Genomic DNA, 13,324 nt, shown 5'->3' with positions numbered 1-13,324 from the left:
GTGAAGATCTGGCACGAGTTCTTGAAATTGTGTATTTTTTTTTCGTTGAAAATTAAATTCGACGTATCGGTCTACACAAGTTTTGATTGTTATTCGAATTCAACAATTAGATGCTATTGGAAATTCGTTTTAAAATCTATAAAATAATATAACATCTAAAATTCATTCTATTAGTTGTAGTCGAATAACAAAGAAGTATTTTACTACTAATGAGATGGCTAAAGTCAACTATGATTACTTTTGCTCAAGTGGTTTAATTTATGCAGCTGAAGCAATCATGTTGCACACTACCATTTTAGCTGAAAATTGACTGTTTTTTAACGTTTGTGCTGGAGCATCGATCATTAGTCTGTCCATTAACTACATGCATGATGGATGATATCCACATTTTGAATTCAGAACTACAACATTCGATAAACATTTGAAGAATCCGTTTGTTGGGAAAATTATTGACTCTTTTCCAATGTACCAACCCTGGAAAGTCAGTCATTCTGAGCCAGTCTAGCGGTACCAAGAAATAAACAAATTCGCCGAGGATCACGTGATCGCGATACCGTGTAAAGCTACCATTCCTCCTAAGCCACGCATCTCCAAAATTTAAACAAAATAAATCAGCGATCACTCTTGCCTTCGCGCCCCTTTTCAATCGATCGATACTCGCACACCATGCCCGTCTCGCGAAAGGACTGCACTACGTACGGGACGGGATTGAGCGTTTGGGTGCGCGCGTGTGTGTGTGGGAAAGAGAAGCACGAACGTGTGTGTGGGGGGGGTGAGAGAGAGAGAGCAAACAGAAAGAGGCGATCGTAGAGTGAGTGCCCTCGCACATATCCACTCAGCGCGATCAGTCGCGCAGCTCATTCAGTGAGTTCATGTTCATCACATTCATTCATTCGTCCAACGCCAGCAGCACTAGCAGCATCAGCATCAGTAGCAGCAGCAGCATCAGCGCCAACAGATCGATCGATCGTGTGCAGTGAAGTGACTGGAAAAATTAAACGTACTTAAGCGCTCGGTCCAGCCTGCTCGGTGCGCAGAGCAGAGCCTTCGAGACATCCGTGAACCGTGCGAGCCGTGAACGTGTGCAAGTGCAAGTAGTGCAACTCGTCGAAAGGTGCAGCAGCAGAAGTGTACGCGCGCTTACCAAGGTCCCCGGGTGTGTGTGCGTGTGTGTGTGTACGCGAGACTGCACACCCGCCAGAAGAGAAAAAAAAAACACACAAACGCACACACAAAAACGAACAGGCGCGATTGGAATGTAACGGGCGGGCTTGAAGCGAATAATTTACCGCCCCATTCGCGTGCTCGCGTGAACGAAAGTGTATCGTGAAGAAGTGCGGGACCTGCCACCTACGCGATCGTAGGCGATCAAAGTGAGCGAGCAACTTTCGCAGGGCCACGTAGGGCCGAGATTGGTTGGCAAGTGCCGGTGACAGGAGCGTGGTGTGGCAAACGGTTGCGCCGTGCCGAAGGTCGGAAAGGCTGCAACCTGCCCTGGGCTTGGGGGAAGAAACCAAAAACAAAAAAAAAAGGAAAGAGAAAGGGAAAGGGAAAAGTGCAACCGGGAAGGATCGGCAGGTAGCAGGTCCTTTCGGGGCGACGTCAAGCCCGGAGTGGAGAAATTTAAAACAAAACCAGCGGTAGGGCAAAACAACAAAATATCGGCAGAGAGAGAGAGAGAGAGAGAGAGAGAGAGAACAACCAAAATACATCTTGAAACACACCCCCACACACACGCTCGAGGCAACAAGAGTCAACAAGAAAAAGAAGCGCGTACGAAGGAAGCCAAGCAAAAGCCTGACCATTTCGGGGCCACCCTTGGGCGTCCCGTAGTGCGAGTCCCATAGTGCAGCGCCCGATGTGAAAGTGTGTGCCCTAGTGACGGTGACGGAGCGCTTGAGCAGTTGCGGATTTTTGGTGAAATAATGCTTGAAGCCGGCGGTTGGCCAGTAGTGAGCAGGAAACATTCAAACGTGCCCCATCCCGAGAGCGCCCAGCTGTGGGTGTGCAAGTTCGGTGGTGTGCTCGCACCGGCAGTGCAGTGGTGCAGCAGTAGGCAGTAGTAGAGCCCGCAAGGCTCCGATTTTGTTTGTGTGCATCCCCATCCAAGGCTCCAGTCGAGCGTGTGCCCGCTTGGAGGCCCGCTCCGTGCAGATGACCCGGCAGGGTCCGCGCGGTTCCGGACGACGGCAGCAGCGGTCCGATCCGGCCAGCAGGACATCCTTTAGGGCGGCACGTCGAAGGTAGGTACTCGTTAGTGCGACTTCTAGTGCGATAGCCATCACTAGCGGGCTCTAAATCACTGTTGTTAACGCGAAAAGGACGCTGACGATCGCTATCGGGTGGGAGCTTTTTTCTTTGCGTTCTCGTGAGACCTAAAACCGACGGTGTGACTGTCAAGTGGAGGCTCTTCAACGGGAAAACTGTACCAACGATCGTAAATCAGTCCCAAACGGGAAGGACGTGTCTCTGGCGTTGCACTTGTACCAAAAGCCTGGGAACACGGACCTCAATCGACCGGTAATCCTGACCGGTGTGATTTGTGGTGCAAAAACCCGACCATCGTGGGTTTGCCTTTTTTTTTGAGACCAACACACCCTGGCTTAGCACCCGCGAAACGTGTGAGGCAATCCGGTCCCGAGGGGTCATAAACCGTCTGGTTTGCGAACGCCGGGCAAAAGGACCTGACCTGAGGGTACCGAAATGTACGCGCGCCGCGCCGTTCAGCTCTCAGTTGTTCAGTCTGGATGTGGCCGAGTTGGGCCGGATTGAACCGATTCGCGGCGCCGTCAGCCGGAGCAAGCTTCCGAAGATAGGCAACCCCGCTGGGTGGCTAATTTTAGACCCAACCACCGGCGCTGACAATTATTATTCAAATGCGATTAACAATTCCGCGTGTTACGTGAGTCCGAGCGCGCTCCCCCGTGCTCGGATCGTCGTCGATCGTTCCGTGTTTTTCTTGCCCCTTTCTGGCGCTTTTTTTTTTGTCCTAGCTCGCGAGTGCTAAAAATACCAAACCTGTATCGTGGGAAGAGGGGGTGGGCGGGAGGGGGGGGGTGGTTTGCAGGGACCCCGAGGAAGGAGGGGATCTCCATCGAAGGGTCGGTGTTGATCACTTCTCCGACACTCGTCGGGAGGTCGGTGGCAACCGCAAGTTTAACCCGGGTCGCGGATTCGATTGGGAGGAAATACGATCGCCCGTGGGGGGGGGTTGAGGAGTTGGAATTCACCCCTCACACACACACACACACACCTCAAGGGGGTGCAAAAAAAAAGGAATCGTAAGCTTGACGCACTTCAACGGCTCGAACTTGGCGCATTTGATGCATTCGGTGGTGAGATTAGCCTGCAGCTCGTTTGTTTACGCCTCGCCGTGACCTACAATTCCACAGGCCGATAATGGACGCGGTGAGGCGTGCGAGATGCCCCCCTAGCTCGCCCACACACCCCGCCCCATTGATAACGGGGTACGGAAAGTCCACCAGCACCAGCAAGGACCGGGCATAAATGGACGCCAGGCTGGGGAAAACCCGTACGCCAACTGACAGAACGCGCACACGACGGGTAGCATCGCGGGGTTGGGTTGGGTTGGGTTTGGTGAGTGAGAGGTGTGGCAGTGGCAGAGGGACGAAGGCGGTGCTCCCGAAGCACACATTCTTCAGTTCCCCTCCCTCCTCGGGATGCGGTGCGTAAGCCCCTTTTTCCGTCGTCAAATCGTCCGTTTGCCCACTCGAAGTGCCCCGGGCAGGGTAGTAAAAGCCCATATCCTGGGTATCCTGGGATCTTCCGTGTAATCGCCTGCCTGCCTGAAGGGTTTACGAGTACGGGTGCGGGTCCCATCAATGCCTCTCTCTCTCTCTCTCCCACACACACACACACCCGGTCACACCGGATCACCGACGGAAAAAAGGGACTGCCCGCGTCACAGGACTCTCATAAAACGAGGCACTTGAGATTCACAGCTTGTGTCCTTTGTGTGTGCGCTTGCTGCTAAAGGTCCTGGAGGAGGGCGCACACTCGTGTGCACCTGACTCACGAAAGGTCTCCTTCTCTTGGCTCTTGGCTTTTCTTTTTGCTTTCTTCTTTTCGCGTCAACCCTTAATGGCGCCGAAAAACGCGCGATCAAACTCGAGGTGACTCCTCGCGCTGCGATGATGCAAACCCGCGTCGCCGTGTCGCCGTCCAGTCTGTCCCTATCTCTGACCGCAAATCGCCATCTCCCACTTCCCCACTATCACCTCCCCACCCCCCACCCCTACCCCCTCCCACGGGTATGTTGTTTTCGAAAACATTTACTTTAATTATCAGCTTCCTCCGGAGGAAGCGCGTTCTCGAAGACGCGATGTCTAGCTCGAGCCAGTCCCGGAGCAAGCTTGAGTAATCATTGTCGAACCGTCGCTTGGCCTCGCAAGTGGTCGCCTCGGTGCATGCACGTGTGTGTGCGTGTGTGTATGTGCAACCTGGTCTAGGTTCTAATCGCATTTCTCTCTGTCTCTTTCGCTTTCTCAAATTGCAGGCTGCCCTCAGCGAACATGCACGCGTTGTTCTGCGTTCTCGCGCTGTTAGCGATGTCCCACGGTGTACTGCAAGTCACCGGTACGGCCTCGTTGGCCACAAACACCGCCGGTGAGACGAGCGAGTACGCCGAGTACGTGGTACATGGTGACGGTGGCCAACCCATGGTTGGTGGTGACCACGACGATCCGGAACCGGCCGAGCCGGAGCTGGAGAACGAAATCAGCGACGGCGAATCGCAGGTCGTCGACGGGGCCGACGGTACCGTCGCCAGCCGGCCCGATCCTACAACACTAGTCGAAATCGAGAAGAATCTCCTGAGCCTGTTCGGTTTTCCTAATCGACCAAAAATCGATAGATCTAAGGTGGTGATACCGGAGGCGATGAAGCAGCTGTACGCCCAGATCATGGGCCACGATCTGGTCGACTCCGTCAGCGTACCAAAGCAGGGGCTCAACACGCGCAACGCCAACACGGTGCGGAGTTTCACGCACGAAGGTACGTAACCGTCACTACTAGGAACTGCTGGCTCGCTGAAGGTTCTGGCCCATGCTGGTGCAAAAAAACAAAAATCACAAACTGGACAGAAAAAAAACGGTGTATGGGGAGCACCTTGGAAGGGATCGCAAGATCGGTGTGTGGTAGCGTGCGTGGCTTTTTTTTGTGTATCTGAGCTGTTTACTGAGCAACGTGTGATCGATCGAACTTGTTTGCTACTTAAACGTGAGCTATTGCTCAACGCCTGGTCGCAACATCGAGCATGACAGGGTCTTAAAGCAGGATCTTTGGTTGGCTTTTGCTGAAATCTTGACGAAATTGTTGCACTTTAAACACCGTTTGGTACCTTTAAGGCACAAAGAGCTTGTGAAAAATTACCCCTGGAGTGTTTTAGCACTTTTTAACACCTTTTCGGGCAGCTAATTAATAGGCTATTATTTGGAAAATGGTTCAGTTTTATTGACCGTGTACCTGGTTGCTTTTACGCCCTTGATGGCGAAGGCGATTTTCACGTGTAATTGCGCATTTTCCACCCCAACACGCAAATTGGTCTAATTAGACGATCCGGCGGAGACTAAACATACACCCACACACACGCATACACAGGCGTATCATCATGCTTCTCAGAATCCTCTTCCCTCAAAATGGCCGGTGCACTTAATTGCATTTATCTCGAAACGCGAGTGCAATAAAGAAGCGCGCTATGTTTGTGTAATCCGGAACGTTGCGCTGTTTACACGAAACCCCTTTTCCATTCCTGGATCCTGGCAACGCTGGGGGTGGTCGATTAACGGCGGCCTGTCCCCTGGGTACACCTGCCGCCACGCAAAACAGCCCGCGCGCGTGTGAAGCATCGTGCGTAAAATAATCGGCTAAATTTTGCACACGAGTAGCCCGGAAGGAGGCCCCCACGGTAGGGAGACCAGCTGCACGGGTTCAAGGAGATCGCACGTTGTCCGTCGACACTTCGACCACCCTGCTTTGATGGTGCACCCTGCAGGTCTCCTCCCCCAGAAGGGGTGGCAGCCATTTTGTTTACACAAAACCCGGACCAAACCATGCACGGTGGCCACAACGCGTACGGCGGGAAAAGTACGCCAAAACGTGTCGGCATTTTCCCGAGCGCGGACGCGATTGTAAACAAAACCTTTCGGTCGGTCGGTTGAGAGTAGAAATATTAGCCCCAACGCACCCAAACCCACCCCCACGCAAAGCACTATTAACGTGAGTGCCGCCGTGAGGCGCAATTTTCGGCAAATTGCGCCCGCGGCCAGCTTTATCACAAACAAACTCCCCCAAGCGATCGAGCGCCCGGTACGATGGGGTTGCGAAATCGACGCGATGCGTAGTATTTTTCCCTTCGAAGCGAGCCGCCGATTTCGCTAATGGGGGCTGGGGGGTGAGTTTTTGCCAAATCGATTAAACCGCACCCCAAACGCACGGTCCGGCGATTAGAGGGAAGTGCTGTCGATCGATCGCCGTTGTTGCCGAGGAGACCACCGAGTGGTTCTGGTTTTTGTCCGAAAGACGGCGGGCATCATTAGCGCGAAAAAGGGTGGCCAGGTATGGCAAGAACGGACAGGTATGGTGTGTTTATTTGGTCGCGGTTCAAGCGATGGTGGAGAAATTATGAGCACTATGCATCACACCAGCGAGGCCAGAGTAATTTAGGGAAGCGATAGTTGCGGCGTTACTTTGTTACGCGAAGCACAATGCGTCTGAGTGGTGAGGCGGAGCAGATGAGTTAGTATACGTGTGGGGGGGCTTGCAATTCTGAGAACTTGTAGTATTTTGTGGCATGATTTGATCTCGATAAATGTCAGAGGGCAAGCATCCTTTATTATGCTTGTTTTACTACCGTTTTGGGGCCAACGATTGGAGCCGAGCTATAGGAGGGCCCTTCACGGGATGAACAAGCTGAGGAATTGTTCTCAAAAAAGGACCATAATTGCTAGTAGTAAGGCAGAAAAATTGGTAAAGTTGCTCAAGATTTAGCGACCTGGAAATGTGAGAAATTTTGATTGAGATGTTTAGTATGAAGTGGCTGAAAACTTGTGGACAAGAGATTTAAAGAACCATTGTTAGTAGCGATTAAATCTGCATAAATTTCTTGATTTTGAACAGATAATTTAGATCTACTTGGAGTTATATCAAGGACCTCAAAATAGATGTTACACTGAGAAACTTGCTACGAAATTGTTCTAAAAAAGGAACTTTTAGATGCTCAATCACAAGCCATTATCCTTGCATTTTCCGCACATCAACACGAGCTAATGAAAACTCTTTTTCTCGCTTTTTCTCCTCTTTCACCCACAGAGAGCCACATAGACGAGCGGTTCCAGCATCATCACCGCTTCCGGTTACTGTTCGACGTGAGCAGCATCCCGCGAGGCGAAAAGTTGCGAGCCGCCGAACTGACGCTGACGCGCGAAGGAATCGCCCATCGGACCGGTCGAGCGCGTGCGGCCCTCTACCAGGTCCTGGTGTACGACATCGTGCGACCAGGCGTAAAAGGCCGCCGAGCGCCCACCTTCCTGCTGGTCGACACAAAAACCCTCTCCATCAACGAGACGGGCACGGCCAGCTTTGACGTGATGCCAGCCGTCGAACGATGGCTGCGGCATCCGCGGCGTAACCACGGTCTCTTCGTGCAGGTGATGGGTCGTGGACGAAGGTCTAGCAGACAGCGGCGTAGCACCGGGCCACCAGCGCCAGCCCACGAGCATGTGCGGCTGCGAAGAAGCACCTCGGAGCACCACGAAAGTTGGGCCCAAAAGCAACCGCTTCTGTTCACGTACACCGACGATGGGCGGCATAAGCAGCGACCGATCCGGGATGCGATCAGCAGCGCAAATCGAGCTCGGCGTGCATCGGCCAAACGGAGCAGTAGGCGGAAAAATGAGCTCTGCCAACGGAAACCGCTGTACGTCGACTTTAGTGACGTCGGTTGGAATGACTGGATTGTGGCACCGCCGGGGTATGATGCGTACTTCTGCCATGGGGATTGCCGGTTCCCGATCGCGGATCACCTAAATACGACGAATCACGCCATCGTGCAGACGTTGGTCAACTCGTACAACCCGTCGTTGGCCCCGAAGGCGTGCTGCGTGCCGACGCAGTTGTCCTCCATCTCGATGCTGTATTTAAACGAGCAGAATAAGGTCGTCCTGAAGAACTATCAGGACATGACGGTGGTTGGGTGTGGCTGCCGGTGAGCCGACGGGGGACCCCTGTGACCCCTGTGAGATGGGACGAAGATAGGAATCGGCAGGGCCGCTACTGTTTGTTTTATTATTACCTTAATTCTTTGTTTTGTGTATAACGACCGAGCGTACTAGGATAGTAGGAGGGGGCTAGGCGGGGTGGGCCGACGGCGTTGTACCATAGGGGAGCCGAATCCTGGTTCCTGATGCCATAATTGGGGAACGGTGGACCACCTTCAGGGGCGTAAGGGGTGCGATGGAGAAGCACGAGGAGGGAAGGGGAACGCGGAGGGGGAGGGGAGGGGGGGGAGTAAGGACATCGAAGTGGGTGGGAGAGAGGGGCAGCTCATTTGTAAATATTTATTGATAGGAAGCGAGCAGGACAGCGAGCGAGGAAAAGCGGAAAAGCGTCCACGTGTATAAAGCGAATACGAGAGAGAGAGCGAGAGCGAGAGAGAGAGAGCTTGAAAGCGAGCGAACGAGACGGAAAATAGTGCGCTAGGTAGGGGTGGTAACAAAGAGTAGGCCCACGAGAAACCGGAAGCTATTTATTGCGAAAACGAAAGCGGAAAATGCAAACAAAAGCGTGAAAAACGGCTTGTGGCGATGCTGCCCCCTTTTTGTTGCGTTTGGCAGCTTTTATAAAGTTCCGAAGTCCGCGAAACCGACCGCGGCGCCACCACCGGCGTCCTGGGCACTGCTACGAATATGTTTGAATATGTTTTTTGTGTGTAAATTTTGTATATTATTACTGTACCTGTAACGGAAGGAAAACGTATTTATTTTACGAAACGGAAGCGTGTAATTGAGGAATAAATTTTTTAAGAAATTCAAACCATACGGCTTTAGGTGTTTGGTGTTATTTTTTTTTTGGTTCTTCTTCTTCTTTCTCTCGATGCATCACCCTTCAGATCCTGTGTGTGTGTGAATGAAAGACAGAAAATGGCGATAAAAAGCTCCTTCCAGAAGGCTTCTCTTCGGCGTCAAAATCACGCTTCAAGGCACGGATGCTGGGGATGCGTTTTTTTTACTGTCGCACGATCCGAACCGAGGGATGTTCCTGTCCAGCGAGCCTTCTGGCAACATTTGCCTCTCAGATCAACACAGCCTCGCAGTCTACCAGGGTGGCAGGACCCCGTTAGTGGGAAGCCGAATGAAAAAAAAAAAATGCCCCAACGCGCGCGAATAAGCAAAAAAAAAACACACAAACGTATATCATGCGGTGGGAACGCTTACGCCCGAAAGGACCACCCAACCCGACCACCCAAAAGGGCCAGGCACACACACACACACACACAAAAGGGGCAGTGAACACAAGCACCAAAAATCGCGATCCTCGGCCGGGTGCGCGCACATATATAAAAACCACGCAGCTCGGCAAAAACACACCATTCAGACATATTTGTGAAAAATGTTCCCTTTGTTTGGATTCCGTTGAAATGCAGCCGCTGGCCGCTCAACGTCAAGGGCCACCTGTGAGCAGCGACCCAAAAGGCCCGATGGGAGGGGGGCGCATCATTATGTCCTGCCAGCCAAGGTATCATCCCCTATCTCGGTTCGGCTCGCGAGAACAATGAGTGTAATTTTGGCCAATGGATGTGGTGCATAAAGGTCTGGTTTTCATTTTATTTTATTTTATTTTTTTTGCTGCTGTACCGTATTCCTTCGGCTATTTAGACGCGGGGTTTGAGAACAAGAAGACTGAAGCGACACGGCTAACACCCTGCCCGGGGAGTGTCCTTTTCCACCCGATATGGCCCCCAAATAGGCCCGGATCACCCGGTCGCTAATCACGTTGCGCTGTTGGCTTGTTGGTATTTTAATTCCATTTTAACGTGTCTGACGTGTTGGGTTGGCCCCCTGTCGAGTGGGGTTGCTTGCCGGGTTGCATAATCACGACCCCATTCGTGTGTGCACCGTGGCCGTAATGACGTTTTGCGGATGTTTGGCGCATTTCATTGCGTGATACAATTGAACACATTCGCCCCCGATGACGGGGACGTGGGGACGTGCGCGTTTGATCGGTTCGTTTTCTGCGTTCCGTGGCGGTGAATGTGGTTGGAGGATTTACTTTTTTTTATTCTCCCGTAGCTTCAAGTTGTTTGAACAACAGCGGGAAAATCCGATCGTTTCCTTAGCGTACTGAGCGGGGGATCGACGCATAGTCTGATGATGTCGATTTGTTCTGATAGACTTTAGACACAAATGGGTGATAAGAAAGTGCAGTTGACTATTTGAAGAAAGTTTGGCATGCAAAATAAATGCTTGGAGTGTCGTTTGCTTTCAAGAACACAAAATTGCTCAAATAAAGTAAAACAAATTTGTTAACGGTTTTGAGATATCCTGATTAGAAAATGATAACTTATTTAGAGCTTTATTGGTCTGCTATTCTATGAACTCAACTCTCTAGAAATCTGCAAGCAAAAAATGAATTTGCTAAACGTAACGTGCTCTAGACCATCGTGACACATACGCACACCCACCCATTGCAACCACGCGCACACGACTCATTAGACTTTCCCCATCTCAACCAGTTTCCGACCGACTCGCGCTCGCATTCATCTGTCCCTAGCCCGATCGATTTTACCCCAACGATCGACCCTTCGCACGCCACATCGCATTACGACCCAAGCACCATCAGTCGCGACACTTGCCTTTTCCAGGTGTATGATATGCCGCGGAACCGATTAATCGTACAGCAATCAAAACGCCCCACCGAACTCGTCTGAAAAAAAAAAGTGGCGAAGTCGTAATTGTGAGTATGCCGCCCTAATGACTCCATGTTTTCGCTTGGGTATGTGCGCTGGTATGTGTCCCCTTGTGGGCTCGTGGCACGGACACGAATATCTAATCGAAACCGAGCTAATCGACCACCCTTCCCACAGGTCGGTTCCGCGGAAACGGGCGGCTTTTTCTATAATTAACCCATTAATGCGACGGGTAGGCGGTTGCTAAAAATAACCGATATTTAAAGCGCTCGATCACGGTGATTATCCACGGTCGATCGTTCGAGTGATCGCAACTGGCACCCCTGCAACGCGTGCGCTAGGAGTTGCACCCTGCGAAATTCATCGATCACACGCGCCGATCGTTCACCGATCGATAGCGCTTGGGCTGAGCAAATGAATCACCCCAGCCGGATGCGGGAAAGTGGACAAATAAAGCGCACCATGTTTAAATTAACAGAACGTTTGTGCAAACCTGTGGTGGGCTGGAAATGAGACGCAACTGCTGCTGTCGTTGCGGCTGGTTTCGGAACGTGACCCGCGAATGATCGAGACGGCCGGGCGTCAGAGTTTGTTTGCGAACGTTGGTCGATCGATCGATCGCGCCGGTTCTGGTGATTGTTGTTTGCGCGAGCCGCAGTTTGGGCGTGTTGCCAGCAGGAAGCAAGGACCTCGCGTGCGTGCGTGTGGTCCCGTCCTTATCCGCGCGTGAATATTATTGCAATCAAGTTCAAAGCGGCAAGCACCAAGCGGTTGCTTAGTAAACAAGCTTCTGGGATCGTGGCGGGATCTGTTTTGTTTCCAGAGAAAGTGTATGCCGCTGCAGTTTTCGCTTGATTAGTTGCACTTAGTGTGCTTATATTTTGCCTTCTAAGAAGCGATGTGCGATGCGATAAGCGATTACGATTGTTGGGAGCCGCTCTCGCGCAAGGGTTACAGGTGAATCACATATTACTCATTCCGATTAAACACACTCGCACGTGGAGTGGCTCTTATTCCCTGAATAATTGTTCAAATGAACCCATCGTGGATTCGTTCCCATCGATCGATACCACACACGAGCAGTATCGCTTAGGGCTTGAAAGAAAGTGCCATCGTCTGGAATCTCAGGCCATATTTGCGCTGAACAAAAAGGAAGCAAATCGTACGATAAACTTCGAACAAAAATCGCAACTTGAAAACCACGGCAACTTGAAAGGCAAACTCGAGCCCACCCTCAGATCGAAATTAATCGTTCCGATCACGCCAAACTCACGCGGCGGGCTCGCGAATCCGCCATTCAGTCTAACGATGCAAACCAAACCCTCTTCAGTAGGGCCACCATCGTCGAGCGAAGGGTCGAAAATAACAAGCACTGAGACCGAGCCACCAAACCACACAATGGGTTGTCCACATGCCTCCCGAATAACCGATTCTCACAGCCACGCCGTGTCGAGAAGGAGCAACGTGTTCTGCCCCGTTTCCACCGGTGCTTAATTTCAGGGAAATCCTCCCCAAAAGCTTCCCGGGCGTTCAATCGATGCTGGTGGCCCAACGCGGGCTCGAACCAGAAAAAGGGCTCGTGACGCACTTCCTCCAAAAGGCAGGTAATTCTCATTACCGCGCATCGCTTCCACCGTAGCGCGTATGGGGTGGCGATCACGATCGACCTATCAACGGGTCGGCATCGATGGCGTGCAATTTTCCACCGGCCAGCAAACCGAGAGACCGAGGTGAGGAGCGACCCGCAACCACAAAAAAAAAAAGTATACCTATCCAAACACGTTAATAAGATGATGTTATATGTTCTCGTGCGTTGCCTTTGCCGTGGGATGGAATTCGTATTTTGTTGCACATTCGCCTTCGTTCGCTGCGAACCCTGCGAGGTTGAGCTTAATTTCGCCCCATAAATGCCCCATTGCCGAGGATCGGCTCACTGCGCCGGCGGGAAAATGCTCGGGAGGTCCTTTTCGCAGCGACGCCGGTGCATAATGGGCTCGTAAAGCGGGATTTTTCTCAGCGGCCCTCGTCTCGGCGCGTCCAACAGAATACGAACCAGGCGGGATCGTTTCCGTGCTCATCGATATCGCTTGCGGCTACGGCTTGATGAAGATCGCATCCACCTGTGTGTCGGCTCGCAAGGATACGACGCTGTTTCGGTGCTCCTTGTCTGAGAGAGCGAGAGAGAGAGAGAGCGAGAGAGAGAAAGAACGAAGCTCCAAGCTGCACTGAAGAAGCGAGCTGCACAAGATCACACACAGATACCGCAACAAGCTCGCCCCAACGATGTTGGTTTTTGTGTATTTTATTTTCTGCTCCTCTCCACCTGCATCTTCACCATTCCTTTCCTACGAGCCTCCCCCCCCCCACCCCGGTCGCAAACGTGCACGCGGCGAAAATAAT

General features: G+C 52.0%; 1 protein-coding gene across 1 annotated transcript; it reads left to right on the top strand.

Annotated features, from left to right (window-relative positions):
• Positions 1–733: 733 nt before the first annotated feature.
• On the top strand, positions 734–8,445 carry LOC128726601 (protein decapentaplegic). The gene is made up of 3 exons (XM_053820415.1): positions 734–2,243; positions 4,517–5,013; positions 7,330–8,445. The coding sequence occupies exons 1-3, from the start codon at positions 2,155–2,157 to the stop codon at positions 8,226–8,228; spliced, it is 1,485 nt and encodes a 494-aa protein (XP_053676390.1). The 5' UTR covers positions 734–2,154; the 3' UTR covers positions 8,229–8,445.
• Positions 8,446–13,324: the final 4,879 nt, after the last annotated feature.

Source organism: Anopheles nili, chromosome 3 (genome assembly GCF_943737925.1).
Source record: "Anopheles nili chromosome 3, idAnoNiliSN_F5_01, whole genome shotgun sequence".
NCBI classification, from domain to species: Eukaryota; Metazoa; Arthropoda; class Insecta; order Diptera; family Culicidae; genus Anopheles; species Anopheles nili.
Note: the sequence above shows the minus strand (reverse complement) of the source record. Positions and strands in the feature narration are given on the sequence as shown.

What these genes read in the sequence shown, in the direction of transcription:
- LOC128726601 (XM_053820415.1), top strand. Translation starts at nt 2,155, where the DNA reads ATGACCCGGCAGGGTCCGCGCGGTTCCGGACGACGGCAGCAGCGGTCC. An exon ending in TTTAGGGCGGCACGTCGAAG is followed by an intron (nt 2,244 to 4,516) that starts GTAGGTACTCGT and finishes CTCAAATTGCAG; the next exon opens with GCTGCCCTCAGCGAACATGC. An exon ending in GCGGAGTTTCACGCACGAAG is followed by an intron (nt 5,014 to 7,329) that starts GTACGTAACCGT and finishes TTTCACCCACAG; the next exon opens with AGAGCCACATAGACGAGCGG.